The sequence below is a fragment of the Paroedura picta genome, chromosome 9 (genome assembly GCF_049243985.1).
Source record: "Paroedura picta isolate Pp20150507F chromosome 9, Ppicta_v3.0, whole genome shotgun sequence".
In the NCBI taxonomy this organism is placed as follows: Eukaryota; Metazoa; Chordata; class Lepidosauria; order Squamata; family Gekkonidae; genus Paroedura; species Paroedura picta.
Window position 1 is genome coordinate 27,480,595 of NC_135377.1, and position 27,783 is coordinate 27,508,377.

A 27,783-nucleotide genomic window follows, 5' to 3' on the forward strand; every position below is an offset into this window, starting at 1 on the left:
TACCCTTGAAAACATGTTATTAGCCTGACCTCTAATAGACTTTTCCTTCCTTTGCTCATTATTGCATGAGTTTATTTTGGTCTTGGCTCATAATTGTCCCTCAAGCAACTCTGTGAGATTATTTAAAAAGTCTGAGAACTTGTGTGAGACAAACAGAGGCCACCACAAAAGAAGTGAAAACCCACCATCAACCTCATTCATGAAACCAGGGTTTTGTTGCTTTTCCAATGTCAGCGTTAATTGTATATTTTAATATTTTAAATCAAAAATGTTAATGGGTAAAATTATTCTGTGTAGATGACGCTCAGGGCTTGGGCTACAATACTTCCTGTAAAGAGAACCAATATTTCAGCACCAAGGTTGTTGAGTTTTACACTGAGGCTAATCTAAGCTGCAATTTTGCATTTGCATCCATCACTGTAAACTGCTTTGGGGGCAGTGTCACCAAAATCCAGAGGCAGAAATATTGTGTCCTTCTTTTATTTACTTAAAAATTGCAAGGCCATCATAGCCCAATATCAACAGGGCCTCAGGCCACAGCAGCCAAAGGGAGAGGACAGTCAGAGATTGACCTGACTAAACCCACTGATTTCTGCCAGCTTGGGCACTCCTTTCTCAGTACAGAACACAATCCCCCCCCCACACACACACACACACACACACACAATTGACAAGAAACCTCAGTAAGGATTTTTTTTGGGGGGAGGGGGGTCATACTTTTGATTAACGCACCTCAGTGTTCCAGTTGTCACTTGCACACACAGTCAGGCTGCTCGAGTTTCTGCAGTGGTGACAATGGAGGCAGCTCTACCTGTTGAATTTCGCTGCCCTTCCGGACTGATCTTTTGTAACCATGCATGCCCCCCCCCCCCCGTACACACACACACACAAACACCTTGGAGTATCGCCAGCCCTTGGCAGGCTGGGAGAGGCTTGGCAAACACGCCCTAGCCAGCCAGCCAGCAGCCAGCCGGCCTCGCCGAGCCTCTGCAGCTCACGAGCTTGGGCAGCGAGGCGACTCCAGTCCGGGTTTTGAAGCTGGGGACTACCGAGCCGCAAGGAAAGGCTAGCCAAAGCCCTTCGCTTGCTCCCGTCGATCCTTCCCGCCGCCAGCGGCTGGAGAGCCCCGCCGGCCTGCGGGAGACAGCGAGGCGAGCCGCTCACGCCGGCCAGGCTGCCCCGATGGCTGCAGCGCGGCCGGCCTTCCTGCCCAGCGCAGCCGCTCCTGGCGGCGGCAGCAGCAGCAGCAACCACAGCAGCAACGCCGCCGCCCTCCCGTGAGCGCCGCCGCCGCCGCCGAAGCAGCACCGCCAGCCGCCGCCGCCGCCCCCTAGCCCAGCCCAAGCAAGCCCGCAACCAGCTCCTTGCGGCGCGGAAGGCTCGCCTCGCCTCGGCTGAGCTGGGCGCGGCCATGCAAGCGCGCCGCCTGGCCAAGCGCTCCAGCCTGGGCAGCCGGCGCTTGAGCGCGGCGGGGCCGCCGTCGGCCGCTCAGCCTCTGCCGGAGCCGGGCGCCCGCGGCGCGCAGAAGCCCGAGAGCTCTTGGAGGCCGCCCCGGCGGGAGGGCTCGGCGGTCGCCCTCGAGGAGGAGGACGAGGAGGAGGACGTGGTGGTCGACGTGGAGGAGGAGGACGACGCCGACGAGGCAGAGCCGGGCGGCGTGGGGAGCCCCCCGTCGGAACTGGCCGGCCTGGGCAAGGGCCACGCGGCCGCCCGAGGAAGCCTCAAGGTGGGTCGCGGCCAAGCCAAAGCTCTCGCCCCGGGCTGGGCGACGAGCCTCCCGGGCGGGCCGCTGCAGGAGGTCCCGGGGGGCGCCTCAGCGAGGCGGGGGCGGTGCCACTCCCTCGGCTGGAGCGGCGGGTGACGGCGGGGTCACTGGCAGGGGAGCTGGCCGCGCGGGAGGCTCGGTTCGCCCAGCCGCAGGGCACGCACCGGCCACAGAAGCATGCAAAGAGGCCGTGTCTGAGCATGTCCAGAGTGCATTTCGAGCGCGAGGCTGAAGGCACTGATTTCGGCTTCGTTCACACCCAGCTCCTTCTGAGCTTGTCCCGCAGTGATGGACAAAAGAGTCACCCTGTGCAAGTCTTTGCATTGGGAGGGGAAGTCTAACTGGCTGTGGGGAGGGGTGATGTTGCTATTGGGTCAACACGGGCATTTTTTGTAATGGTTCTGTTCCCCCTTTCTGGGTGGTAAGGACGGGGAGGGGGAAGGAGAGGGCATCTATTTTTAATTTAAAATTGAAGGATGCATATTCATACGGATTTAAGTGAGAGGATGTGAAATAACCCACGGGTTTAATGGCTGGGCTGGGTTAGCGTTAAGCTAATGCTCTTCCCCCTCTCAGACAGTTATCTCATATAGAGTAAATAAAGATGGCTGTTGTTTACAATTTTTAAAACAATCAGCTGCCTTCTTTGTGGTCCGATTGTGCTTGGTCTGTGAACTTTTTTTTGCTGGGGGGGTTGCTTGTGAGCGATGCACCCTTGAGCGACATAAAACAAAACACTCTCTAAAAGTAGACACCCATAATGAAAAGATACCCAAAATACCCATCAAACTAGGTGGTACTGAAGGTGTGTATTGACATTGGAGATACATCTAGACCAGGGGTGGCCAAACTGCGGCTCACCAGATGTCCATGGACTACAATTCCCATGAGCCCCTGCTGGCGGGGCTCATGGGAATTGTAGTCCATGGACATCTGGTGAGCCGCAGGTTGGCCACCCCTGGTCTAGACTATGTGGCAAAAGAATGGGAAGGCAGCTTAGCGGCGTTTGTCTGGCAGGAATGACAGTAAAGCTTGATGAGACCAAGGGAAGAGCCAGAAGGGAAGAAGCATGACATCACATACCAGAAATGCTCCAGCAAGGGGAGCTGTGGGAATGGCTATCTAGGCTACAATAAAAATAGAATAAGCCAAGAAACAATTAAGCCGCACTTTATTTTAAAGAGCCCTGCCATGCCTCTAAGGCGTTTTATCTTCAGGACTACCCTATGAGATGGGTCAAGCTGAGCGAGTGTGATTGGCCCATGGTCACCTCTAGTGAGGTTTGGAATCGTGGTCTGCCTGGCTTTAGTTTGGCTGCAGGACAGTAGATCTTGTTGATTTGTCCAGGGGCAAATGCACATCTGAGCTGTAGTTACAATAGAACATAACTCAAATGATAGCGAAGCCATGCCAAATTACTGACTGTGTATCAATACCTGAATGTCCTTGACTGGTTTGTTTTCCATGGAACAGGGATGCACTGGAAAGCATGTCAGACGCGAAGTCCGATGTAGGAGCTAAAGATGAGCTTAAAAGTGTCCTAAATTAAATAAGGCTATACATGGCAAAAACAGCACTGTGAATTATTGTCAGACATCAACAACATGAAAACAGTTGTGCACCTTGTGGACTTTCCAAGTTCAAGCAGCGTGTTTTCTGCCTTATTTATTGTATTTCTTCTGTTCTTCAGAAAAGCTCACATCAGGTGTCCAGTGATCTTCTGTCCAGGAACTGAGTAGATGTACATTCCCTTAGCTTCAACCCTCCTTTGCTTTTGTTCTGCAGAAGTCAGAATTTCTGAACTGTCACCTAGGTTAGCACTGTGTTTTACATTTGTCTTTCAGAGATATGCATTATGGCTATAGATCTATGGCTTATAGTTCACTTCAGCAGTTGGAATGGGCAGGAAGCACTTTTGTCTACTGCTGTACCTTAAGGTTCCAGATAAAGCGGTGGGTTCCTCCAGGAGTCATGACTGCAGACTGGTCAGGAAAGACAGCCTGTTATGCTTTCATAACAAACTCAGCCAGCCCTCTGAGTGTGCTGAAAGCTTGTTACTGAACATGGAACATTAAAGTTCCCCCTTTCTGGTTCCTGCAGCTAGTTTCATCCACATTGCATGGTGTTTTGTAGTGTATATCTCTTCTGGTTGTGAAAGTTCAGAGAAAGATAGATCAGGTTGGTAGAAGAGGGACAACTGTCCTGCAAAAGTGCAAGTAGATACACAGAGAAGGAGGTCCCCCTTTGCAATTTGACACCACCTACATCCAAACCAGACTTTCTCAACTTTTTACCATTGAGAAACCCCTGAAACAGTCTTCAGACTTTGAGAAACCCCAGAGGTGGCATGATAGTGCAGAATATGGTTGGGAAGCATAGTTGGGTACATGCCCACCCAGCCCCCCTTCCCTTCAGGCCCATCATTGGCCATTTTGGGAAGGTTAGGTGGGTTGACATGGCCATATATGGTCATATCACCCTATAAATGTTTAATAGATTTTAAAAATGTATTAAAATTAATCACCTCCTCTTCATGGTTACGGCTAATGTAAAACATTACAAAATTTTCACTGTGTATGTTGGAGTCCCAAAGCAGGTGGCGTAGGCATTTTTCTATCCCAGGGAGTGAGTACTACAATGCATGGCAACCTTGGACCTTTACTGGTGGTCTACAGTTTAAATGGGGTTTCTTGGACTAAGCTTGTTGGACACTTTGTCATGTTTCATGTGAAAGGCTAAGAGACTTGGGAATGTTTAGCCTGGAGAAGGGGAGGTTAAGCAGGGACATGATTGCACTCTTTGAAAGGTTGTCACTCGGAGGAGAGCAGGGAGCAGTTCCTGTTGGCAACAGAGGATAGGACCCTCAGTAATGGCCTTAAACTATGTGTTAAACCAGGGGTAGTCAAACTGCAGCCCTCCAGATGTCCATGGACTGCTGGCAGGGGCTCCTGAGAATTGGAGTCCATGGACATCTGGAGGGCCGCAGTTTGACTACCCCTGTGTTAAACAGTACTGGCTAGATATCAGGAAAAAAATTTCACAGTCGTAGTAGTTCAGCAGTGGAATTGGCTGCCTAAGGAGGTGGTGAGCTCCCCCTCAGTCTTCAAGCAGCAGCTGGACAGATGCTTTAGGCTCATCCTGCATTGATCAGGGAGTTGGACTAGATCAGGGATAGTCAACCTGTGGTCCACTGTGGTCCTCTGGCAGGGGCTCATGGGAATTGTAGTCCATGGACATCTGGAGGACCACAGGTTGACTACCCCTGGACTAGGTGGTCTGTATACGGCTCCTTCTAACTCTGTGACTCTAGGTTTGTATATGAGTGGTGGCAATTGGGGCATGGTGGAATGGGACAGTATCCACTGATGGAGGAGATCCCCTATCTTTGTCAGGAAAAAAAATGCTCCAGGGAGTTGAATTGATTCTTTGTCTCCACCCAGCGACCAAGGTGATACCTGCAAGTTTTAACCTGCAAGGGAACATCCCCGACCAAAGAGAGAAGCCCATAGGTGCCAGCCCTGGACCTGTCATGGTTGCATGATGTCCCACTGTCTTTCTCTTGGCCAGCTGCATATAGTCCAGCGACTGGCCAGGGTCTGCAGTTGTTTGATCAGGCTTGTCCAGCCTTCCTTCCAGTAAACCATCTGGGAGATAGCTAGGGTCTCAGAGAAAGTGCACACAGCGGCGCTCTCCCTTGAGCCACATCTCTTTTGTCAGAACTGGGCAAGCAGGGAAGGTAATGGATTTAGCCAGTCTCAAGACTACTGGGGAGAAAGGGGTAGCCTTGACCTCAGAGTGCTGTTGCATTCTTCTCTGGCACACAAAGCTGCCTTATACTGAATCATACCATCGATTCGTCTATTCAGACTTTCAGCAACTCTCTTGGGTCTCAGCTGAAGACTTTTCACATCACATCATCTGCTGGCCACTCATTTAACTGTGGAGGGGGATTGAACCTGGGACCTCCTGCATGCCAAGCAGATGCTCTGCCACTGAGCCACAGCCCCTCCCTTCCCCAAAAGCCAGAAATTTGTTTCTGGGAATTACAAGATGTTGTCCCACTTCTTTTCTCCTTCATTAGTAATTGGATATAACAAGAGATGTCCCTGATAGATAATTGCAGAGTCTTTGCATCCTCTGGTTGCTAGGTATGTTGCTCCCCAGTCCCACATGCCAGCAGAGAGGGGGAGAGGAAAGGAGGAGAATAACGACAAAATACAGACATGGGCCCTATCTCGATGTACTTACAAGGCAGCCTCCTTGTAAGATGGGGCTTCTACGTCAAACTGGAGAGAGCCAGCTTGGTGTAGTGGTTAGGAGTGCGGACTTCTTATCTGGCGAGCCGGGTTTGATTCCATGCTCCCCCACATGCAGCCAGCTGGGTGATCTTGGACTCGCCATGGCATTGATAAAACTGTTCTGACCGAGCAGTAATCTCAGGGCTCTCTCAGCCTCACCTACTGCACAGGGTGTCTGGTGTGGGGAGAGGAAAGGGAAGGCCACTGTAAGCCGCTTTGAGACTCCTTCAGGGAGAGAAAAGCAGCATATAAGAACCAACTCTGCTGCTTCATTATTGCTGTAAATCTTTAAAGTGGCTCTCAGATTACTACGTGAAGAATTTTCAATGGGGTATGGACATTTGGTAAGTTTTGCTCAGAGACAAAACATCTAGCCAGCTAAAGATGGGAAGTGAATTGGGGGGGTGGGCAGAAGCAAATCACAATGCTAACATCCCCCCCCCCCCCCATGTACTGCTTTGAGTCTCATTGAGAAAGACAGGCTGTAAGCAAGCACATTTAAAAAAAAATTCTGAACAAGCACAGGTAGTAGTAGAGGAACATTTGGCACAGTTAGCAAACTAGGTGATGCTTCCTTAGCAATGCTGACAAAGGTGTGAAAGGACAGGTGGAAGCCACATAAATTATTGACTTCTCCATGAAGCCTCTTCCCAGCAATTCAGCAGTATTTGACAGTTAATATGATATGTTTTTATAATGGGGATGGAGACAGTCAGATGCTTGGCACACAATAGTCGCTTTGTAATGTGAAGGGTTCTAACCTGTTGCTGTTGTCACCAATAAACCCGACTTGGCTGAAACACGAAACATCAAAGAAGTCTGGTGTGCATGACAAGAACATTGTTGTTCTAAAACTTGTAGCATAAGGGACAAGATTGTGTTTTCTGTTTCATGAGGGAAGGTAGCTCTGGGGGATTCTTAAGAGTGCTGTTTTGTTATAAACTGCTTGCTGCCAAGTTTCCCAAATATAATATGATCACCTGATGTTCAGTACAGATCTTTCATAAAAGGCCTGTTCTGAATGACTCGCTGGAGAAGACAAGACTCATGGGAAAAGTTGGAGGCAGCAGGAAAAGACAGCAGATGGCTTGCTTCACTCAAGGAGGGCTTGGCCTCCAGTTTGCAAGATCTGAGCAAGGCTGTTAATGATAGGACATTTCAGAAGTTGGAAGTGACTTGGCGGCACCTCACAGAAGAAGAAGAGTTGGTTCTTATATGCCGCTTTTCTCAACCCAAAGGAGGCTCAAAGCGGCTTACAATCGCCTTCCCTTTCCTCTCCCCACAACAGACACACTGTGAGGTGGGTGAGGCTGAGAGAGCCCTGATATCACTGCCTGGTCAGAACAGCTTTATCAATGCCATGGCGAGCCCAAGGTCACCCAGCTGCCTGCATGCCTGCATGTGAGGGAATGCAGAATCGAACCCAGCTCACCAGATTAGAAGTCCACACTCCTAACTACTACACCAAGCTCTCTCTCTCTCTCTCTCTCTCTCTCTCTCTCTCTCACTCACTCACTCACTCACTCACTCACACAGAGAGTGAGAGAGAGAGAGAGAGAGAGAGAGAGAGAGAGAATTTAGACCAGATTATGGAAGGTAGAAAGCTGTTGCTAGGCTTTATAAGTATGTTATTATATTGAAACTAGGGGCCAAGCCCATTGCACTCAGGAATACAATGGTCGCTAGATTGGGGGGTGGAAAAACTCTGCTGACGGCCTCCCCCTTCCCCCAGGACCTGAAAAGGCTGCAGGTAGGTGTTATGGCACTCACGATCAGAGTCAGCTCTCCCGCGGCAGGAATCTGCAGCCTCCAAGCCTCAGAGGGAAGGAGGAAGGGGTTGTCAGTGGTGGGGGATGGAAGGCGATTGGCTGGCTGCTAGACACGCAGGCAAGCTGGTTAGAGGAGGAGGCACTAAGGGTGGGACAACTGCCCTGAATGGGTGTTAAGTGCTGAGTGGCACTTAAGCCATGAGACACACTCCTCCTTCAAGGCTTTACCAGAAATATTAAGTGGAACAGATATTGGGACTTATTCCTTTTTTTCTTACTGTGAACAAGGGTTTATGGTTTCAAACAGACCTCTTCCTAAGTGATGCAGTTCAGAAAAAAAATTTCCTCTCAAATGCACTGGTGACATTTTGTGTATGGGAATAAGATTTTTAATATTTTGCAAAGGAATTTTTTAAAGGTACATGGGATAATTTTAATTAGGGATTTTATCTTTCCGGCTTTTTCAAAGGGTCTGGATCTGTTTTATGGATAGTCTTATTATGCTTTTTATGGATTGTTGTTTTTATGGATTGTTGTTTTTGTGTTGAAAACAATATTTTAATTGTAACTCACCTTGACCAGGACTCTGATGAAGTGGCATGGAAATCTCCTAGATAGATAAGGTAGATAGTACTTTTGGGTTTGTTGATGTGGGGGAACATTGAAGAAGGTACCTGCTGCTGTAGATTTCATAATGAAAAAAGGCTGCAGATTTCATGGCAGGTCCCAGTTCTCAAAGCCAAGTTTGGTGTTGACCTAGAACTACTGTTTACAGAAAAGTTTGATTTAAACAGTAGGTGGTATATTGGCCTGAGAAAAAGAAAGGTACAACACAAATATGCAAGGTTAATTTGGTTTAAGAATAAGTAGGAGCCAGAAGTGGCTGTTCACTGTTTCTTTGTTTATTTAAACTAGCTTATAGTTTTTGTTGTAACTTGAATATATGCCTGGTCTTTTGGCACTGGAAAGTGGTATCCTGTTACATGATGCCGCATTTCACTTTGGGGAGGTAAGTGATAAAAATATGAAAACTAGGAGACGGGTATGGATAAAAGCAGGGGTAGTCAAACTGTGGCCCTCCAGATGTCCATGGACTACAATTCCCATAAACCCCTGGCAGCGAATGCTGGATAAAAGTGTCACACTGAAGGTACCGTAGGCCTGTCAGGGTCAGTCCTGTCTATTGTCATTGGCTGTAGTTTCAGGCTGTGATTTCACACCACCTACTATAGTGATAAAGGAGCCTATTGTGGCGCAGAGTGGTAAGGCAGCAGACATGCAGTCTGAAGCTCTGCCCATGAGGTTGGGAGTTCAATCCCAGCAGCCGGTTCAAGGTTGACTCAGCCTTCCATCCTTCCGAGGTCGGTAAATGAGTACCCAGCTTGCTGGGGGTAAACGGTAATGACTGGGGAAGGCACTGGCAAACCATGGCAGTATTGAGTCTGACATGAAAACGCTAGAGGGCATCACCCCAAGGGTCAGACATGACCCAGTGCTTGCACAGGGGATACCTTTACCTTTACTATAGTGATTAAGATGGAATATCTTTATTATCCCACTTTTCTCTCCAACAGGGACTGGTGATAGTGGGCATTGAAATTGGGACCTTCTGCATGCAGTGCAGATGATTTACCATGGATCCATGGTCCCGGCCCCTGACTAGTTACTGTAATCAGCAGTCTGGTGTTTCCCTCACACTGAACAACTCATCCCATAGAAATTAAAATTTCTTTACTCAGAGAAGGTGACGCCATTATAGATTTGTTGTGTCTTTACAGTACCACAGGAACAACAGCTGAACCCACCTGTTGCACTGGTAATAATGAATTGTACGGAAAAGTGATCTTTCTGTGAGCCAACTGGTACCCCGTTATTGTTGAAAATGAAAATAATTATTGTATAATTATTTGATGACTATACAGTGATGATCCTTGACATTTTTGTTGATGTACGAACATTTTAGTCATCTGACAAATAGGAAACATGTGGCTAGACCAAAAAATGAAGTCAGTTCTGAAGGGGTTGCTTAGGGTGGCTCTTTCAGTCTATTGTGTCAAGTGGCGCTCAGAGAATAGTCCTGGTTGGAGGGATGGGGCTTTAGTGGTATGGCTTGTATACAATGAATGGCCAGTGATCAGGCAAGTAATCAGATGGCAACAGTAGTCCAAAAAGGTAAGTAATACATTAAAATCCAGGGCAGCACTTTTGCAAGAAGCATTGTCTATTTGCTACTAGCAATATATGGCCCCCACCGGTGAACATCTAAATCTGCAGATCAAGGCCGCACTGATGATAAATAGATCTGCACTCTTGGAGGATTCCCCAGAAAAAATCTCAAAAAGTTTTAATAATTAAGTTGGGGGGTGATAAATCTTCTGAAAAAAAACCCCTAAAATGTTGTTTTTCCATGAGCAGACAATGTTCTGGTCTCCTTGGTTAGACATATTGTTATCATCGATCCAGGGGGAAGGAAACCTTGGAGGGTCTGATATCTGGGAGCCACCTGGGGCTCACTGTCATAGACACTGACGGGGAGGGGAGAAGCCCTGGTAGGCCCAATGTCTGGGAGTCACTTGGGGTTCACTGCTGTTGATGGTGGTGGGAAGAAGCCTTAGCCGGCCCAACAGCCAGGAGCCACACAGGACTGAGAAATGCCATCTTTGGGGAGGATAAACCTCAGTAGGCCTGCCAGTTGGGGACAAAGGGGGAAGAAGCCTTGGTTGGCTTGCCAGCTGGGAGCCACACAGAGCTTGCCACCATTGACGAAGGGGGAGATGCCTTGAAGCTACGCAGGGCTCATCACCATTGGCTGGAGGAGAGAGTCTTGGTTGGCCCAGTGGCTGGGAACTGTGAAGAGCTTGCTGGCATGGTTTTTGACAGGAAGAGAAGTATCAGTGGCGGGAGCTGCTCAGGTCTCACTTGGGTCAGGGCAACAAGAGGGAAATAAATCTAAGAACTGTAATAGATCCCCCCATGATTATTGTGGGTCCTCACTCGTTTATCGTAATAACAAAATCAACCAAGTTCAGGAATACTTAAATCCAGTGGCTGGGGCTGTGAATGGACAAGATATCTTTCTACACACCTGATAAAACATTTTTGCAATGTAGAAAAAGAATACAAAAATGAGAGAATGTTCAAGACAGAATAGCTACTTGAGCTATTTGTAAAAATATGAGCCGGTGCCAAATATACCAAGTGTCTGTTAATTGCATTTGCTTGCAAGTATACATTAATACATAGATGTCTTTTGAATAATATACTGGAAGGATTAATAGAGTCTTTTGCTCATTTGCGTACCAGTGGAATTCATGGTGTTCTTTGTTGCTTTGTTCATGTATTGGAGGCTTTTAAAAGGGATTGTGTGGTCTCTGTGTATAGGCACATAGCAAGTGGTTAGGAGATCTCTTTATAAAATTGGTTTTGGAATTTCTGCAGTACATGTGCATAAAGATAGTTGGTACCGTGTTGACTCCTGCTTTGCCCCGCAAATTATTGGAGTATGCGCTATAAGATGGATCAGCATTAGCTGTGAAGTCTGCATAACTGACTTGCCCCATGTTTCCTGCGTCTTTTGGCTTTGTGCTAGATGACTGAATTGACTATACTGAAGATATATCCTTAGACTAAGGCTGCCAGTTTGAGTCTTGGAGAAGGCGCCTGTAGTTTTAAGACAGCAAAACGTTTTGAAAATCTTTAGTGCCTTGATTTGCTTGCTGAGGACCAGTCGTGCATCTGCAAAGGAAACCCCTATGCCTTGGTCATCATTCCGTATGTATTGAGAGTGCACCCTAGAATAAGGTGACCAGATTGTCCCAATTTTGGAGGGACATCTGGGGGTACCTGGCAAATTGTACCTATGTTGAAATTTAAAAACATATATTACAATACTATTTTTGCATTCTATGCATTCTATGAAACTTTTTGTTGCTCCACATAGACCAAATTTTTTATCAAGAACCTCCCCCAGTCAATGGTGTCCTGTTAAAATCTGGCCACCTTAATGTATGCAGCATTCTCATGGCTGCTCATAGGCAAAGCAAACAGAATTTCACCCATCTTAACCTGTGCCCCTAGAAAGATATAACTCTGCTTATGATGGTAGTTTCAGCATTGGTTGGAAAGCTTTCATTCAGAGGAGACTGGTGCCATGGCCTTAGTGAGGAACCTCTGCTACAATTAATGGAGAGCATATGTAGACAGACAGCCCACTTGGGAGGAACTTAATGGCTTTTCATCTAAGAATTAAGGAGGATTGTGGACTAGCTTTTAGTAGCCACGGGTGTGAGGTACAAGTTGGGAAGACCCTAGTTTAAATCATCTTGTATTTGCTTGATAAAAGGGATGTCCATCAATGGCTACCAGCCATGATGACTCAAAAGATTTCTGTATTCATATGCAGTAAATCTCTGGAGGAGGCATCAGGTGAAGGCCTCTGCCTCTCTGCCCAATTTGATGGCTCTCTAAACAAGCTGGTTGGCTGCTTTCTAAAAGAGCATGGGCTACTGATCTGGCAAGGTGTGTCTTTTGTTAGCTACCCCCTTCCATTGCCACAGTCTGCAAAATTTACACTTGCCAAGAAGGGATGTTGGAAGAATCACAGATACCCTTTTTGAAGTTCTTTGAGCACTCAAAAAGCTTTATAACTTCTCAGACATTATTGATTGCTGTAGAGAGGTCATTTAATACATTTTAGTTATCAAACAGCATTCAGGGACCTTTTCTTTGCTGAAATGTATGAAAAGCTTTAACAGTTACTGAGCCATTCTGTACAAGTTCCTTGACTTGGGGACAGTTCAGTGCTGGATCAAGCCTTCTGGCATGTTTCTGTATGTAAGATTGTAGATTAATGTGTAAATTTAATCCTTGGTTTACTGGGAACTGCATAAAACTGGTGAAAGCTGGAACATTCAGACATGTCAGGTAGCTACCTACTACATACTCATGAGGTATATAAATTGGCACAGAAGTATTGTTCAATGGATGAAAATGGATTGACCATAAGATATGACCCCTTAATAAGAGACCTTTTGGTCTTTTTCATCTTCCATGGGTGACCATGGGTGACCATTAAAACAGTGGATTGCATGCATTATTATTTATATATCATAAACTTTTTTTTGGCAGCTCAGTAAAAATTGTTTTTTGAATAGTATGTCACCTGGCTGTGTATCAAAAAGCATAAAATGACTATTGTTTTCAGCTCGGAGACCATTTATAGCCATAAAGTGATCATTCCGGTTTTCTCTTGCCAGAAGACTTTGCAAGGAAACTTTGGAATGTGAAATATATTTAAATATCTTGTCTTTAATATTTTTGTGCATGTAATAAAGTGCCTGCATTGTATCATTGAATGCAGTTTATAGTAGACTTATAATTGCATAATTATTTTTATTGTTAATTGATAATTGCAGTGTACAATTTTTCTTCAGTAAAGAGCACATATTTTTATACTTTAATTTCTGTATTGCTCTAAAAGCAAATTTTACCCCACAGATCTTCCAGGATTTCACCTGGTGATAGTAAAAATCTATCCATTTCCTCTTGACAATAGCACCGAAGGATTCCTTCTCTTCCTGATGTTTAGCTCCAGAAATGGGCATGTTTCTTTCCTTCCCTGTCTACAACATGAGGATTTCATGACTGTGTTCACATAGAAGTGTGTATTTTCTTTGGGCCAGCACCATCTCTTTAATGACAGATGTGTCCTCCAGGAAAACCTGGGGTGTTCTGCAGCTGTCTTTTCTGTTGTCCTGGCCAGAATGGGTAGATCAGAGACTGGGTCATAATTGGCCACAACATTCTCCTCTTGTGAAAGTTTGTAAAGGGATGGATGGATGACCATCTTCAGATTGTGCCTTTTAAAGTAAGGGGATTGAAAATTAAATTCCCAGTATCGTAATATCATGCTTGTGAATCTATGGTGGGGCTTCATTTGAAATGCATTGTTGTTTTTAAGACAACTGATAACACCTGAAAAGGTAGCAGATAGGGAAATCAAAAATCAAGCAAAGGTTTAAATCAAGCAAAGGTTTAAACCACCAGAGCTTATTCACTTTCCAAAAGATAGCTGATGGAGAACTTCATAGAGACTTGTAAAATTATGAATGGTGATGGGGAAGAAATGAGTAGAAAGGTTTTTTTTTTTTGTTTGCCTGTGGCTGGAAACCAAGTGCTGTATGGAAGACTCTGATCCACAAGGACCGTGTTATTACATGAAAACCTGAACTCTTCTGCTTGCAGCCTTTGAAGTATAAGGAATTTAGGAATGTAATGTGAATGAATCAAATCTTGAAATATCTCTTCATAAATATCTGCATATTGCCTTTGCTGGTTAAGTAGTGCCAACCTCTACATGGAATAGTTGTGTTTACTTTCTTGCAATCAAATATCAGAGTGACCCATATTTAGAAATCATGACACTTCTCTGTGTGGAAACAGCCCTGGTTTGTAAAGCCTTCAACCACACTCCAATTTGCCATGATACCTAAATGTGGTGACGGATCAAGCTTCTGCCGCTACAAAGTGGAATTTTGTACCACAGTTTGATCTTGGTTTGTGGGGAGGAAACCAGCTCAACTTGGCTTAAGTGCATTCACATGTCAGAACAGATTGGAGTATGACTGAAGTCTTCACAAACCAGGAAGATTGTTATTTTCTTTATGCAAAAAGGAGGCAGAGGAACATGTGAGTACAAGTCATGTTTGTGCCTGTCACAGACAAGCAGAAGCTTGTTCTAACATCTGAGCACTGCCAGAAACTTGTGGTCCCTTAAAGACCAACAGATTTATTATGGGTTTCTTATATGTGGCTTTTATAAGCCAGAATCCACTGTGTCAGATTCATGAAGTGCTAATGTTGGCTGGCAGAAAGATACACGCATTAGTACAAAAAAGGAGAAGGAATATTGTTACAAACAGAAAGCCTGCCTAAGAGTTGAGCAGATGAATGGAGAGCTCAAATGAAGGCAAGATCCAGTCGAAAACATAGGACAGCCTTTCTCAACTTTTTTACTGTTAAGAAACCCTTGAAACATTCTTCAGGCTTTGAGAAACCCCAGGCATGATTGTGCAGAATGTGGTTGGGAGGCATAGCCCACCTGGGCCCCTCCCCTTTCCACGGCCTCCAAGCCCATCATTGGCCATTTGGGGAAGGGGAAGAGAGAAGGAAGATCCGAAGAATGGCAAATTATAATAAACAGTCTTTTATTGTAGTATAAAGAATCAAAGTCAAAACCAAGTGAGGCTCCAGATTGTACTCTCACGATCAGTGTATGTAACATCTTTGCCAGTGGTATGCCTTTAAATATGTACAATAAAGCAGATGTCCTACAGCATTCCAAATAAATTCTTCTAGTATCAAGAAGGCAATCAGATCACATCATTATAGGAGTCCCGTCTGTATTGAAATCAGTTCTTCTGGTTTTAATGTCAATTTGTGACAGCGTAAAAGGCATTTCCATTCGTCAGTGTAAATAGCCAATGGGGAAGGTAGATGGGCAATGACTCTGTAGCTGTCTAACTTGATCTGAGATCTGAGATCAAGTTACAGATACCTTTCTCGACACAGAATATAGGTTTGTTTATTATTTGATTTTTTTTTTACCCCACCATTCCCCAGAAGTGCTCAGGGCCCTTATCACCTTTATACCTTCCACTGGATAAGAAGTATTTGAACTACTTTGTAAATATCTAGAGTAGCTTCAAACAAGAATCTTTTTAGTCCTTCTGATAATGCTCAGAATTTAAGAGCCTGATGTAGTTTTTGAGGTCTTGTTTTCTTTTCCGTCTCTAGTGGAAGTTGGAGAGCGGATTGCTGGGATCTGTCAGCATGTAGAAAAGGAGAGATGGTGCATGGCATTCACATGCAGTGGCGTATCTAGAATATGGCAGCTGTGGTGTATGCCCTGGGCACCACTTGAGGGGTATCATTGTTTGCAGCTCTCCGATCTATGGGGGTATACTGCCACTATCTTGGACCCCATCAAGATGCCACAGGCGATGAGGGCCTCACTGTCCAGAGTAGCCTCCTCAATGCCCACCCTGGGATCTCTGGGTAAATCTGCATAATGAGCTGGGTCTCCCAAAACAGCAGGAGCCTTGGTGCTGTGGCTGGATCAGGCCCTCCTGAACTTGGCCCTGCTCTGAGACAGGAAGGACAGCTGCCAGAAACTTGCAAGGCATCCAGGTGCATGCTCTGCCAGCTGCAGAGCCTTCCTGAGCACCCCACCACCATACCTACACCCCAACAAGCCCTGCCCGTCACTCACCCAGGGCACCAAATAGGCTAGATAAGCTACTGCCCCACATGTTAACCAAGGGCTGATGCTTCTTCTGCATGACAGTCTCAGGGATCGCGAGCATACAAGCTGTCCCATTTGCCTGTTGTTTAGGGGCACATTGGTGAAGGGTGGATCTTTGAACAGATGTGGAGAATATCAGTGGACTCCATCAACACAGCCTGCTGATGCAGCTTGTCTAGATATGGCCTAAAATTCAAGTCTCCGTGGTCAAAAGACCTTTGGTGCTTGATTATTCTACTTGTTTGTGTTGTCAGGTAACAATCTAGAATCACTTTATTACTATTTAATCTTTGCAGTTTTTACTATATTCTCTCCTTCTAGGAAAATATGTTTTGCTTGTAATTTCTTTAGTTTGAGATTGGAATGCAGCTTGAACATTCTTAACAAAAAGATCAAGAAATGACATCATGGGCCATCTGGACTGGCATTCTGCTGCTAGAAGTGGCCAGTCTGGATGTTTAGTTACCAATGAAAACGACAATTTATATGGGGTTGGGCAACGCAATCCAGTCCAGCAGCTAGTTGTGAGCTGTAAAGGTAACTCTGGCAGGTCCCACGTGGCTGTTTTGTTCCACTTTGGCTTCATGATAGCAGTGAAGTCATCATTTGCTTATTCTGCTTCTCCGTTTTCCCTAGTTTTGCTGTGTTCTTTCCCAAACTTGCTCTGTTACAACCTTTTTGGAAGGACAACAGCCAAGTCACTTTTGTGCTACAGATGGGAGATTGGACATTTTTACGTGTTCTACCCACATTGCCACCATTTATTTATTTTATTCCTATTATTGCCGTTCTAGTCTGCCCTTCCCCAGATAATAATAATATGATTTCCCCTACACACACACCCCCACGAATATACACAGAGGATGGCTTTCTCAAGTGTGTTTTTTTAAAATTGGGGATTGTGAGATTGCTGTAGTGTTCGAATACAGCCATTTAATTTCCAGCTCTCATTTTTAAAGGAAATGCCTACCCCTTATTTTTGTGGAGTTATAAGAGTCAGGTGCAGACAGCAGTGAGAGGCATACAGATAATCACCAACCTGGAAGCAGCCACAGGCTCCACAAACCAGCATCCCACCCATACAAACTAGAACAAGCTGCAGGATAGAGACTGGATTCTAAGTGGAGTCTTTGGGATCTCATGTTTCATTGATAAAAAAAGTTCAGACCACAGGGTTGCACAGAAGGGACTTGTTAGAACAACGAAGAAAGATATCTGATGAAGAGAGGAAGCTGCTGCAGTGAGACAGGGTGCTCTCTGCTGAGCATACTCTTGCTGTGAGGGGAACGCTCTCAAGAGGGCAGCCTTGACAATTAGCAAATATTTCTAGGGCAAAAAATAAAAATAAAAGTGAAGAGCTTTCCCATGCCTGTGAAGCAAAGGGGTGACTCACAGCTACTAAATAGAATTGGGTGCCTGCAGGCTATGTCTGCCCCTCTTTTAACACGACTTGTACAAAATCTAATAATCGCTTTTAATTTTGCAGGCAGCCAGCACCAAGCGTGAAATGACCTTCACAGCATTCCAGCAGGAGGACGTAAAAAGTGGCCTGAATCAAAAACTGGCAGACCAACATTTTTTTCTGCTGGGTATGAAGGAGGAGGATTCCAAAACGGCGGACACCAAAAAGCCTGGCAGAGCCCATGAGCATGAGAAAGAAAGCAGCACGCGCTCAGTCTGCCTTCTTGAACAGAAGCGCAAAGTTGTCTCTTCAAACATTGATGTGCCTCCCGCAAGGTAGGGTGTTTTGAACAGTATGAAAGGTGGGCCACAAATTCCCAGCCTTCTGCAGCATGTTTGATCTTTTTCTCCATAGAGGTCCAAGGTCGGCAGTTATAAGCCACCTTGAGCCACAAGCAAAAGGTGAGCCATAAATATTTAAATAGCTGAAAATGGGAAGAGGGAGTGAGGGGAGCAGTGTAGGGGGTGATGCTGGTGGGGATATTGGTGATACAGCTGAAACGTGGGGTCTCTGGACAATCATAGGCGGAAGCTTGACCTCAGACTTTCTCATCACTTAATGGGTTGGTTACCCTAGTTTGGATACTTTTGGGAAGCATGTATCTCCCCCCTCCTCTCTATCCCTATAGCATCATGGTGCTCCTGTGTATCTCCTAGAGTTTTCCTGTGTTTCTTGCAATCTTTCCCAAACTTGCTTTGCTGTGCTATTTGGGGAAGGTTGCTGCAAGGTGGCATCCATGTGGATGGGAAAGTCCTGACCTGAGCAGTGTAATACAGAGTATGTTTTTCAGCCTCTTTCTTTGTAGAGATATGCCTTTCCTCTTATATCTCTACAAGGAGAGGGGCTAGAGACGTGCTTCTTAAAAGGAAAGCTGGAAATTCAGAGGGCTGGTTATAATGTCAGTAGCTAAATTTTAAAAAGAACATGAAAAAGCACCACGGTGGTGGTAGCTAAGCTGGTATAGGAGAAATTCAGGGAAGCCTAACACGTGGAAGCCCATTTCCTTTGCATTGTATTGCTAAGCTTAGCAGCAATGGGGAAAACATTGAAATCCCATTCTCATTTGGAAAATGCCTCCATAAATAGAGTAAATAAATAAATATTTCCTAAATGTGAATGAATAGTAAGAAATTATTAGGAAAAACAGGAGCCATGAGTAGCAATATATAGCAAACTAGCAGGTAGGAAGTCCCAAAGGCTGCATTGTGTTCCTTGCTGAGCTGTAGTAAAGATTATGTCACCTATGGTAGCCACGCTGCATTGTATGCCTTTGCTCAACCCAGGGGCACCCAGTAATACTGATATTTTAGTAGATCCTGCATAAACAGAACAAAATACAAAGCTCAAGTAATACCTGGACTTCAGTGCTGCAGGATACAGCGATGGCCACAAGCTTAGATGGCTTTAAAAGGGGCAGACAAATTCTTGGTGGCAGGGAGGGGACAGGGACGGGGGAGGTGTATCAACAGGCTGTTTGGCTGGATTCATAAACAATTTGCCACTGAGCTCTAGTTGCTGAACCGTGGCAGCAGTGTATGTGCAAAACACTATTGCTGCCATAAACAGGGCTTTCCAGAGGCATCTTATTGGCTGTGCATGGAAATGACCTCCCCCTCCCCATTCTGATCCAGCAACAGTGGTTTTATGACTACAGTTAGTGAGAACCATGGCAGCTTACTGTCACGAGCCCCTCACTTTCTCTTAGTTCTGCAGGCCCAGGGAATTTGCTTTAGGCATGGCGGAATTATTCTCTCACTGTCCACTGGATTCACTAAATGGAGGCAAGATAACACCAGGAATATTTGGATCGGCACGATAATAATATCAAAGCATTGCAATGTTTCATAACAGGTTGTATATCCCATCATCCAAAAACCTGGGAAGAGTCAATATTAAGTAGTAGTGTTGTTGTTGTTAAATTTTTTGCCCGCCACTCCAGGAACTGGTTTGTGGCAAGTTACAAATGTTCTATAAAACCTCATTAAAACAGATAGCAGATTACAATAAGAACAGAACAATATGGCAATAAAACCTCTCCCCCCCCCCCCATTCCCTAAACTCTAAGGGGAAGAAAGAGGGTAGGTTAGAACTTTCATAGTTCTGTTGTGGAGTTTGCTTTTTTGCCCCTTCCATTTGCTTTCTGTCCCTGAGAGCCACCTTGATGTAATGGTTAGGTGCAGGGGTCTAATCTAGAGAACCGGGTTTGATTCCCTGCTCCTCCACATGCAGTGAGCTGGGTGATCTTAGGCCAGTCACATTTCTTTCAGAGTTCTCTTTCTCTCTCACTCACTCACACACCTCTCACAGGGTGTGTGTTGTGGGGAGAGAAAGGGTAGCGATTGTAAGCTACTACGAGATTCCTCTGGATAGAGAAAAGTGGGGTACAAAAGAACAGCTCTTCTTTTTCTTCTTTCTGCATCAAGGGTTTTAAAAGCTCCATTTCTAGGTTGCTCGGCCTGTTACTTCTCCAAACACAAAGGCTAATTGAGAGGGACAGCCTGTTGCTCATCTGCGGAGTTCATATTTTGTATGAGTAATACTTTAACACAATCTCTGTATCTCTGTGCCAGAAGAGATCTCTGCTTAGATTTTAGAAAGTCACTGCCAGTGAATAGCAGTCGATACTGGGTTTAAATGACCAGTAATTTAAAGCCAAAACTAGATGTGTCTGGAGTGATCCCATGGTCTCCAACAGTTTCTACAATACTTATTAGCAGACTCCTGAGGCTGCTTTGAAGCATGGGGAAGGAGCCCTAGGGCTGCTGGGAAATCATCTCCTGCCATGCGTTGTCCAGGATTTAAATGGTGTGGGGGAGAAGTACACATACTTTAACCCCCCCCCCCATGAACCTAATCACAGGTTCATGGGAGATAATTTAAATCATGGAAGGAAAAGGTTGAAATCTCATTTCCAGCAACCTGTCCTTGCTGTTTAAAACCATGAAGCAGGGTTAGTTCATAGAATCATAGAATCATAGAGTTGGAAGGGGCCATACATCATCATCATCATAAGACTTTATTGTTTCCAGCCATAGGCCATTAACATGCAATGCAATCAATATATCAGTTGATATAAAAACAGTAAAAGAATTAGAACAATACATGCGGTAGTCCATAGATAATAAAAGACAATAAGAATTCAGGTTTCTAGCTCTCTGGTGGCATAAGTTTGGCTCGAATTTTCCTTGCGGCTAGGGAAGGGGCCATATAGGCCATCTAGTCCAACCCCCTGCTCAACGCAGGATCAGCCCTAAGCATCCTAAAGCATCAAAGAAAAGTGTGTATCCAGCCTTTGCCTGAAGACTGCCAGAGAGGGGGAGTTAATTAGCTTTAAAATACTGTAAGATATTCTAATCCTGGATCGGGTCTATCATATGCGGCTCAGCACCTAACACAGAAAGAAATACTTTTGCTGTCTTCTTATAAATCAAAACAATCATGCTCTCTGGGGCATTTTTACTGACAATTTTTTAAACATTTAACCTGATAAAATCAGAGATAATTCTGTGTTGTAGAAAAAGGGAAAACTGATTGCATTAAGACTTCCCATATGTGTCACAGCGTGATCAGAACCCAGCCTGCATACTTAGAAAATTTAGAATTCTGGTTTATTTACGTTGTAGGTTTTCCTTAGTGTGTTTTTTTTTTTTTGTCTGCCGTGTTTTCCAACTCTTTTTAATCCTAAAGCATGCTGGATGGAATTCAAAGGATTGGTCCATAACCAAGGAGAATAAAAAATCATCACTGCTGACAGTATTCAAGAAGAAGAGTTGGTTCTTATATGCCGCTTTTCTCTACTCGAAGGAGGCTCAAAACAGCTTACATTCGCCTTCCCTTTCCTCTCCCCACAACAGACACCCTGTGGGGTGGGTGAGGCTGAGAGAGCCCTGATATCACTGCTCGGTCAGAACAGCTTTATCAGTGCTGTGGCAAGCCCAAGGTCACTCAGCTGGCTACAGGTGGGGGAGTACAGAATCGAACCCGGCATGCCAGATTAGAAGTTTGCACTCCTAACCACTACACCAAACTGGCTCTCAAGAAATTGGTGGCTTCAGGAACATTTGAAGTCTTATGTGCTACAGATAATGTTATAGAAATTTTTGCAAATCTGCATAAAATGTCACAATTTCTATACTCTGTTGGATTTTTTTCTGGTTTTTTTTTATACTTCCATCCTCCCCATCTTCTATGGCTGTATATGCAACCCTGCTGATGACTGAGCTTGTAATCCAAGGCAGGATCCAGATTTGCAGCCTCTGATTGGCTCATGGCTAGCTGGCTTCCCTGTGAGAGCCAGTGGATTTAACACTGGCGACAAGGATGGGATTGTGATGCTAGGCATGCTGCCTAGTAAGCTACCATCTCATGGAATCCCTGCTGCAGTGGAGGACTGCCTTCCAAGGGGGGATACACCACCCAAATCACTCGCTGCAATGCTAGGCATGCTGCCCTTGTAAGCTACCATCTTGTGGAATACCATCTGCTGCAGAGCGCTGCCTTCTGCAGAGGGACAAGCCACTGAAGTCACTTTCTGCTCAGTGCCTGACCTCCTGGGAAGGGACTTTCCTACCAACTGAATGCGCTGCCTGGAGAGCAGACTCAGTCTCACAGAAATTGACATGGCCAATGAGGCCCACCTTGATCCCTTCAACCTGAGCCAACCAGCCAAGTGGGAGGCTTACGCCCAGATGATCAAGTGCCACTTTTGGGCTAATTCCATCATGTACCAGCAAATGCAGTGCAACATATTCTTGAGAATGTGCGGCATGGCTACCTTCATGCTCAGCCAGAACCTGACAGTGCCTGCTAGCCTCAAGACCATCACCTTCATTGACGTCATTGCGAAGCTGGACCTTGCACAGGCCTACCAGCAACTGCCCATGGATGATACGTCGGCTGAGGCCCAGACCATTGTCACTCACCACGGCACCTTCAAAGAGAAACGTCTGCAATTTGGCATGTGTGGCTCCCGGAGTCTTCCAGAACCTCATGGAAGGCCTCCTCAAGGGCATTCTGGGCATCTTCCCATACTTTAATAACATCTTGTTTGCCAGGAGCACCGAAGCAGAACTCGCCACCTGCCTGCAAGAGATTCTTCGCCACTTCCAGAATGCCAGGCTCAAGGTCAAATGGGAAAAATTCCACATCAGCATTCCTTCCACTGGGCTTCCTGATCGATGTGGCCAGAGTCCACCCAACTCCAGTGAAGGTCAAGGCTATCCAGCAAGCCCCACCACCCCAGTCAAAACGTGACTTCCAAGCCTTCCTCAGCCTGCTGAACTTTTATCATTCATTCTTGCTGAACAAAGCTATGTTCACGAAACCACTCCACTGCCTCTCAAAAAAGAAGGCTTCCTGGGTCAATGCAGTACTTTGCTTTTGCCACCGTCAAACGACTACTGCCTTTCTCCAGCATCCTCATCTACTTTGATGAGTCACTGCTTGTCATCCTCGTCTGTGATGTGTCCCCGCACAGCATTGGTACCGTCCTGAGCCACCATCTCCCAGGAGCTTGGGAGGCTCATGTGGCCTTCTATTCTCACACCTTGTTGTCAGCCGAGAGAAATTACGCAAAGATCGACAAGGAGGCTCTTGCCATCATTGTGAGCATGAAGAAATTACATGGCTACGTCTATGGCTGGCCCTTCACTATCATTACAGACCACAAGCCACTCATGGGTCTCTTCGCTTCTGAACATCAGACTCCTTGGATGCTTTAGTGGTCCATCTTCCTCATGGGCTATGACTTCCAGCTTCAGCATCATCCCAGGAAGGCCATTTCCAACACTGATGCCCTGAGCCGCCTGGAGATGCTCTGAGCCAGAGATCCCCTGAGCTGCAGATGCCCTGAGCCTCCTGCTGCCTTTTCAGTATGAATTTTCAAATGCTGTAACTAGTAACAAATTCAAAAATCGTGGCCACACTTGAGCCCACAGTTGTACTTGACTGAATGTCTGACATCATCATTATAACTAGTAGGGAGCAGTTTGACCTTGGAGCCACTAGGTGGCACTAGGGAGTGCTTACAATCTTAAGGGGTTAGGGAAGTTAATTGGGTTGAATTTGCAAGCCCTCAAGTGTCAGAGCTCTTATTAAAAACAAGATGGATACAGATGAGTGCTGCACTGAGCTGGAAGTAGATTTTGCTGACAGATACAGAGAAGCATCAGTCGCATGAAAATCACAAGGAATTTAGCACTTCCAGAACAACGGTTAGGCTCGGCTTAACTCAGAAGTGTGTAAGAACAAACAGTCTGATGACCTGAGTTATAGGAATGTGGAAGACAAATGCATCCTTTGTCAAAATACCAATCTACCCGGTTCACGACAGGAAGAGTCATTATTGTTTCCTCAGTGTGTTGTAGATAGTAATTGTTCTGGGAATGAAATCTTGCTTCTTGCATAACTATCTTGAAAACAGGTCTCATCACGGTGGCTTGCTGCGTTCCTATTGGTGTTGTAAAAGATCTGTAACCCAGAAAAGGTAATGGCATAGGATAGAATCATAGAATCATAGAATCATAGAATCATAGAGTTGGAAGGGGCCATACAGGCCATCTAGTCCAACCCCCTGCTCAATGCAGGATTAGCCCTAAGCATCCTAAAGCATCCAAGAAAAGTGTGTATCCAACCTTTGCTTGAAGACTGCCAGTGAGGGGGCGCTCACCACCTCCTTAGGCAGCCTATTCCACTGCTGAACTACTCTGACTGTGAAAAACTTTTTCCTGATATCTAGCCTATATCGTTGTACTTGAAGTTTAAACCCATTACTGCGTGTCCTCTCCTCTGCAGCCAGCAGACACAGCATCCTGCCCTCCTCCAAGTGACAACCTTTCAAATACTTAAAGAGGGCTATCATGTCCCCTCTCAACCTCCTTTTCTCCAAGCTGAACATTCCCAAGTCCCTCAACCTATCTTCATAGGTCTTGGTCCCTTGGCCCCAGATCATCTTCGTCGCTCTCCTCTGTACCCTTTCAATTTTATCAATGTCCTTCTTGAAGTGAGGCCTCCAGAACTGCACACAGTACTCCAGGTGTGGTCTGACCAGCGCCGTATACAATGGGACTATGACATCTTGTGATTTTGATGTGATGCCTCTGTTGATACAGCCCAAAATGGCATTTGCCTTTTTTACCGCTGCATCACACTGCCTGCTCATGTTTAGTTTACAATCTACAAGTACCCCAAGGTCTCGTTCACACACAGTGCTACCTAGAAGCGTATCCCCCATCCAGTAGGCATGCTTTTCATTTTTCTGACCCAGATGCAGAACTTTACACTTATCTTTATTAAATTGCATCTTGTTCTCATTTGCCCATTTTTCCATTGTGTTCAGATCTCGTTGAACTCTGTCTCTATCTTCCGGAGTATTTGCCAGTCCTCCCAATTTGGTGTCATCTGCAAACTTGATGAGTAGTCCCTCCACCCCCTCATCTAGATCATTAATAAATATGTTAAAAAGTGCCGGGCCGAGCACCGAACCCTGAGGTACCCCGCTACTCACCTCTCTCCAGTCTGATGAAACACCATTGACAACAACTCTTTGAGTGCGGTTCTCTAACCAATTCCCTATCCACCTAACGATCTGAAAATCCAGATTTCAGTCCTTCAATTTATCCATCAGAACATCATGGGGAACCTTGTCAAAAGCTTTACTAAAATCCAAGTAAATGACATCAACCGAATTTCCCCGATCCAGCAAACCTGTTACTTGGTCAAAAAAGGAAACCAGGTTGGTCTGGCAGGACCTGTTGGAGACAAATCCATGCTGACTTCCTTGGATCGCCAAATTGTCCTCCAGATGTTTGCAGATCGCTCCCTTTAATATCTGCTCCATTATCTTCCCCACAACAGAGGTCAGACTCACTGGTCTGTAGTTTCCCGGGTCATCCTTCCTCCCTTTTTTGAAGATCGGAATAACGTTTGCTCTTTTCCAGTCCTCCGGGACATCTCCAGTCCTTAAAGAGGTTCCGAAGATGATGGACAAGGGCTGTGCAAGTTCTCTGGAAAGTTCTTTGAGTACTCTCGGGTGCATTTCATCTGGACCAGGGGATTTGAACTCATCCAGTGCAGCTAAATGCCTCTTGACAACCTCTCTATCCATGTTAACCTGCCACCCAGACACTATCCTTTGGCTACAGCCATCTCTAGATGTGCCTAAACACTTTGACCTGTGGGAAAAAACAGATGTAAAATAGGCACTAAACCTTTCTGCTTTCTCTGCATCTTTTGTTAGAGTTTGTCCATCCGCACCCAACAGCGGGCCTATTGCAGTACGCAGAAGAAGTGTGTTTGCATTCTTGCCCAGTTGATGCTCAGGGAAGGCTAGGTTGGTACCCTGGGAGTAGTCAAAGTTCCCTAAATGCCTTCCTAGTCATTTTTGTGAATGAAACTTTATTTTAAAGTGTTTTTTTTTAAATTCTCCTACTCCATCTATTCCCCAGCCCACTTTTTGTTGTGTGAGTGTGTTGAACAATTTGTTTTAGATAACAAATCTCAAGGTAGAAACATAACTGAAGTGCGGAACTGGGCTCTTTCTTGTGTTTAAACACTGCAGTGATTACACTAGCACTAGTTACAGAGCGGTGTATCATTCCATGGTGTTACAGATACTTTTGTTGATTTTAGTTATACAATATTCTTTATCTCTTTTTGTAAACCACTTTGGATATTCTTAGTGGAAAAGCACTATTAAACTGTTTTAAGTAAACTACTTTGCTCAGCCTTTGGCCTTCTTCTCAGCACGAAAACAAATAAACGCTTCAAACTACAGTTGCAGAGAGAGTATCCAGAGCAAGTAATTTACCTTGCCTGATTACAAACCACAGTCTGAGCACGTTTTAGTGGCTTTATTGTCTTGTCACCTAGCAACATCAATGGATTGCTGGAGAAGCCTTCAGTAGCTAATATTTGCAAGAGCAAGAGGGGGTTCTGTCGTGCAAACAGTCCAGATAGAACTTGCCCGTGGGGGATGGTTTGTTTCAGGGGAGCCTTCTCCGGTAGAGCCAGTGTGGTACAGTTGGTTCTAGAATTGGGCTAGATCTTGAGAGATCCCAACTACCTGGTTGATCCCAGCCCAAACTTACTCCATGGATAAGAAGGGGAAGAGGAAAGTCTCTGGGATGAGCCCTGAACACTTTGAGGAAGGGCAGGATCAAAATTAGATGTGAAACGCTAGATTCTATGGGGCCCCATGACTGGTTTCCCTGCTGTGAGCTCTGATGGACATGGGGATTTCCCTTTGGACCCTCAAGAGGTTTTCCTGATATTACTCTTAGTTATTTTTATTAACCTACATGGCTCTGTATTGAGTTTAGATCAGGAAGACCTTAATTTGTCATGAGACTTCTTTTAGAAAGCATCTGTTTAACAGGAATATACTGCCTGGCAGAAAGAAGCCATCAGTAAATATGATCTGCTTCATCCGTCACACCAAAATACACATCCCTATAGTCACTCCGATGCATGCATAAGGGCTGCCTCATTAATTTCTAAGGATGAAGGAGCAGATGCACACAGGCAAAGGAGTCTGATTCCTCCTTGAAAGGAGTAGCTTGAAGGGAAAAGCATATAATTGCCATCATGTAATTGTGAGAAAAAACATATAACTCATGATGGAAAGTGCCATCAAGTCGCAGCTGACTTCTGGTGACCCCGTCAAACGTTCAGGAGAGGAGACATTCAGAGGTAGTTTGCCATTGCCTGCCTCTGTGTAGCGACCCTGGTGATCTCCCATCCAAGCACTAACTAGGGCTAACCCTGCTTGGCTTCCAAGATCTGATAAGATCGGGCTAGGTTGGACCATTCAGGTCAGGGCAATGAAGAATGGGGAAACATCTCTTGAATCCCACTGTGATAACTATATATATATATATATATATATATATATATATATATATATATATATATATATATATATATATATATATATATATATATATATATATATATATATATATATATATATATATATATATATATATATATATATATATATATATATATATATATATAATTAAAGGAGTAATTTAACTACTTGATACTAGAAATAACGCTCTGCTGTATAACAGTGATAACCTGACACTTCATAGATATTTCATTATAAATTTGTTTTCTTACTCTTGTGTATGTGTGTATATACATCTAATGTGTGCTTATTTCGTAAGAACCCATGCATCTGCTTGCAT

At 45.1% G+C, this 27,783-nt stretch overlaps 1 protein-coding gene across 1 annotated transcript in view; it reads left to right on the forward strand.

The window, feature by feature from the left end:
- Positions 1-1,002: 1,002 nt before the first annotated feature.
- The window catches only part of ZNF704 (zinc finger protein 704), a 72,182-nt gene continuing 45,401 nt past the window's right edge, over positions 1,003-27,783 (forward strand). The window contains exons 1-2 of the mRNA XM_077352057.1: positions 1,003-1,726; positions 17,621-17,871. Of these exons, the coding sequence (XP_077208172.1) occupies positions 1,412-1,726; positions 17,621-17,871 (566 nt within the window). The 5' untranslated portion in view covers positions 1,003-1,411. The remainder of the gene's footprint in view (positions 1,727-17,620; positions 17,872-27,783) is intronic.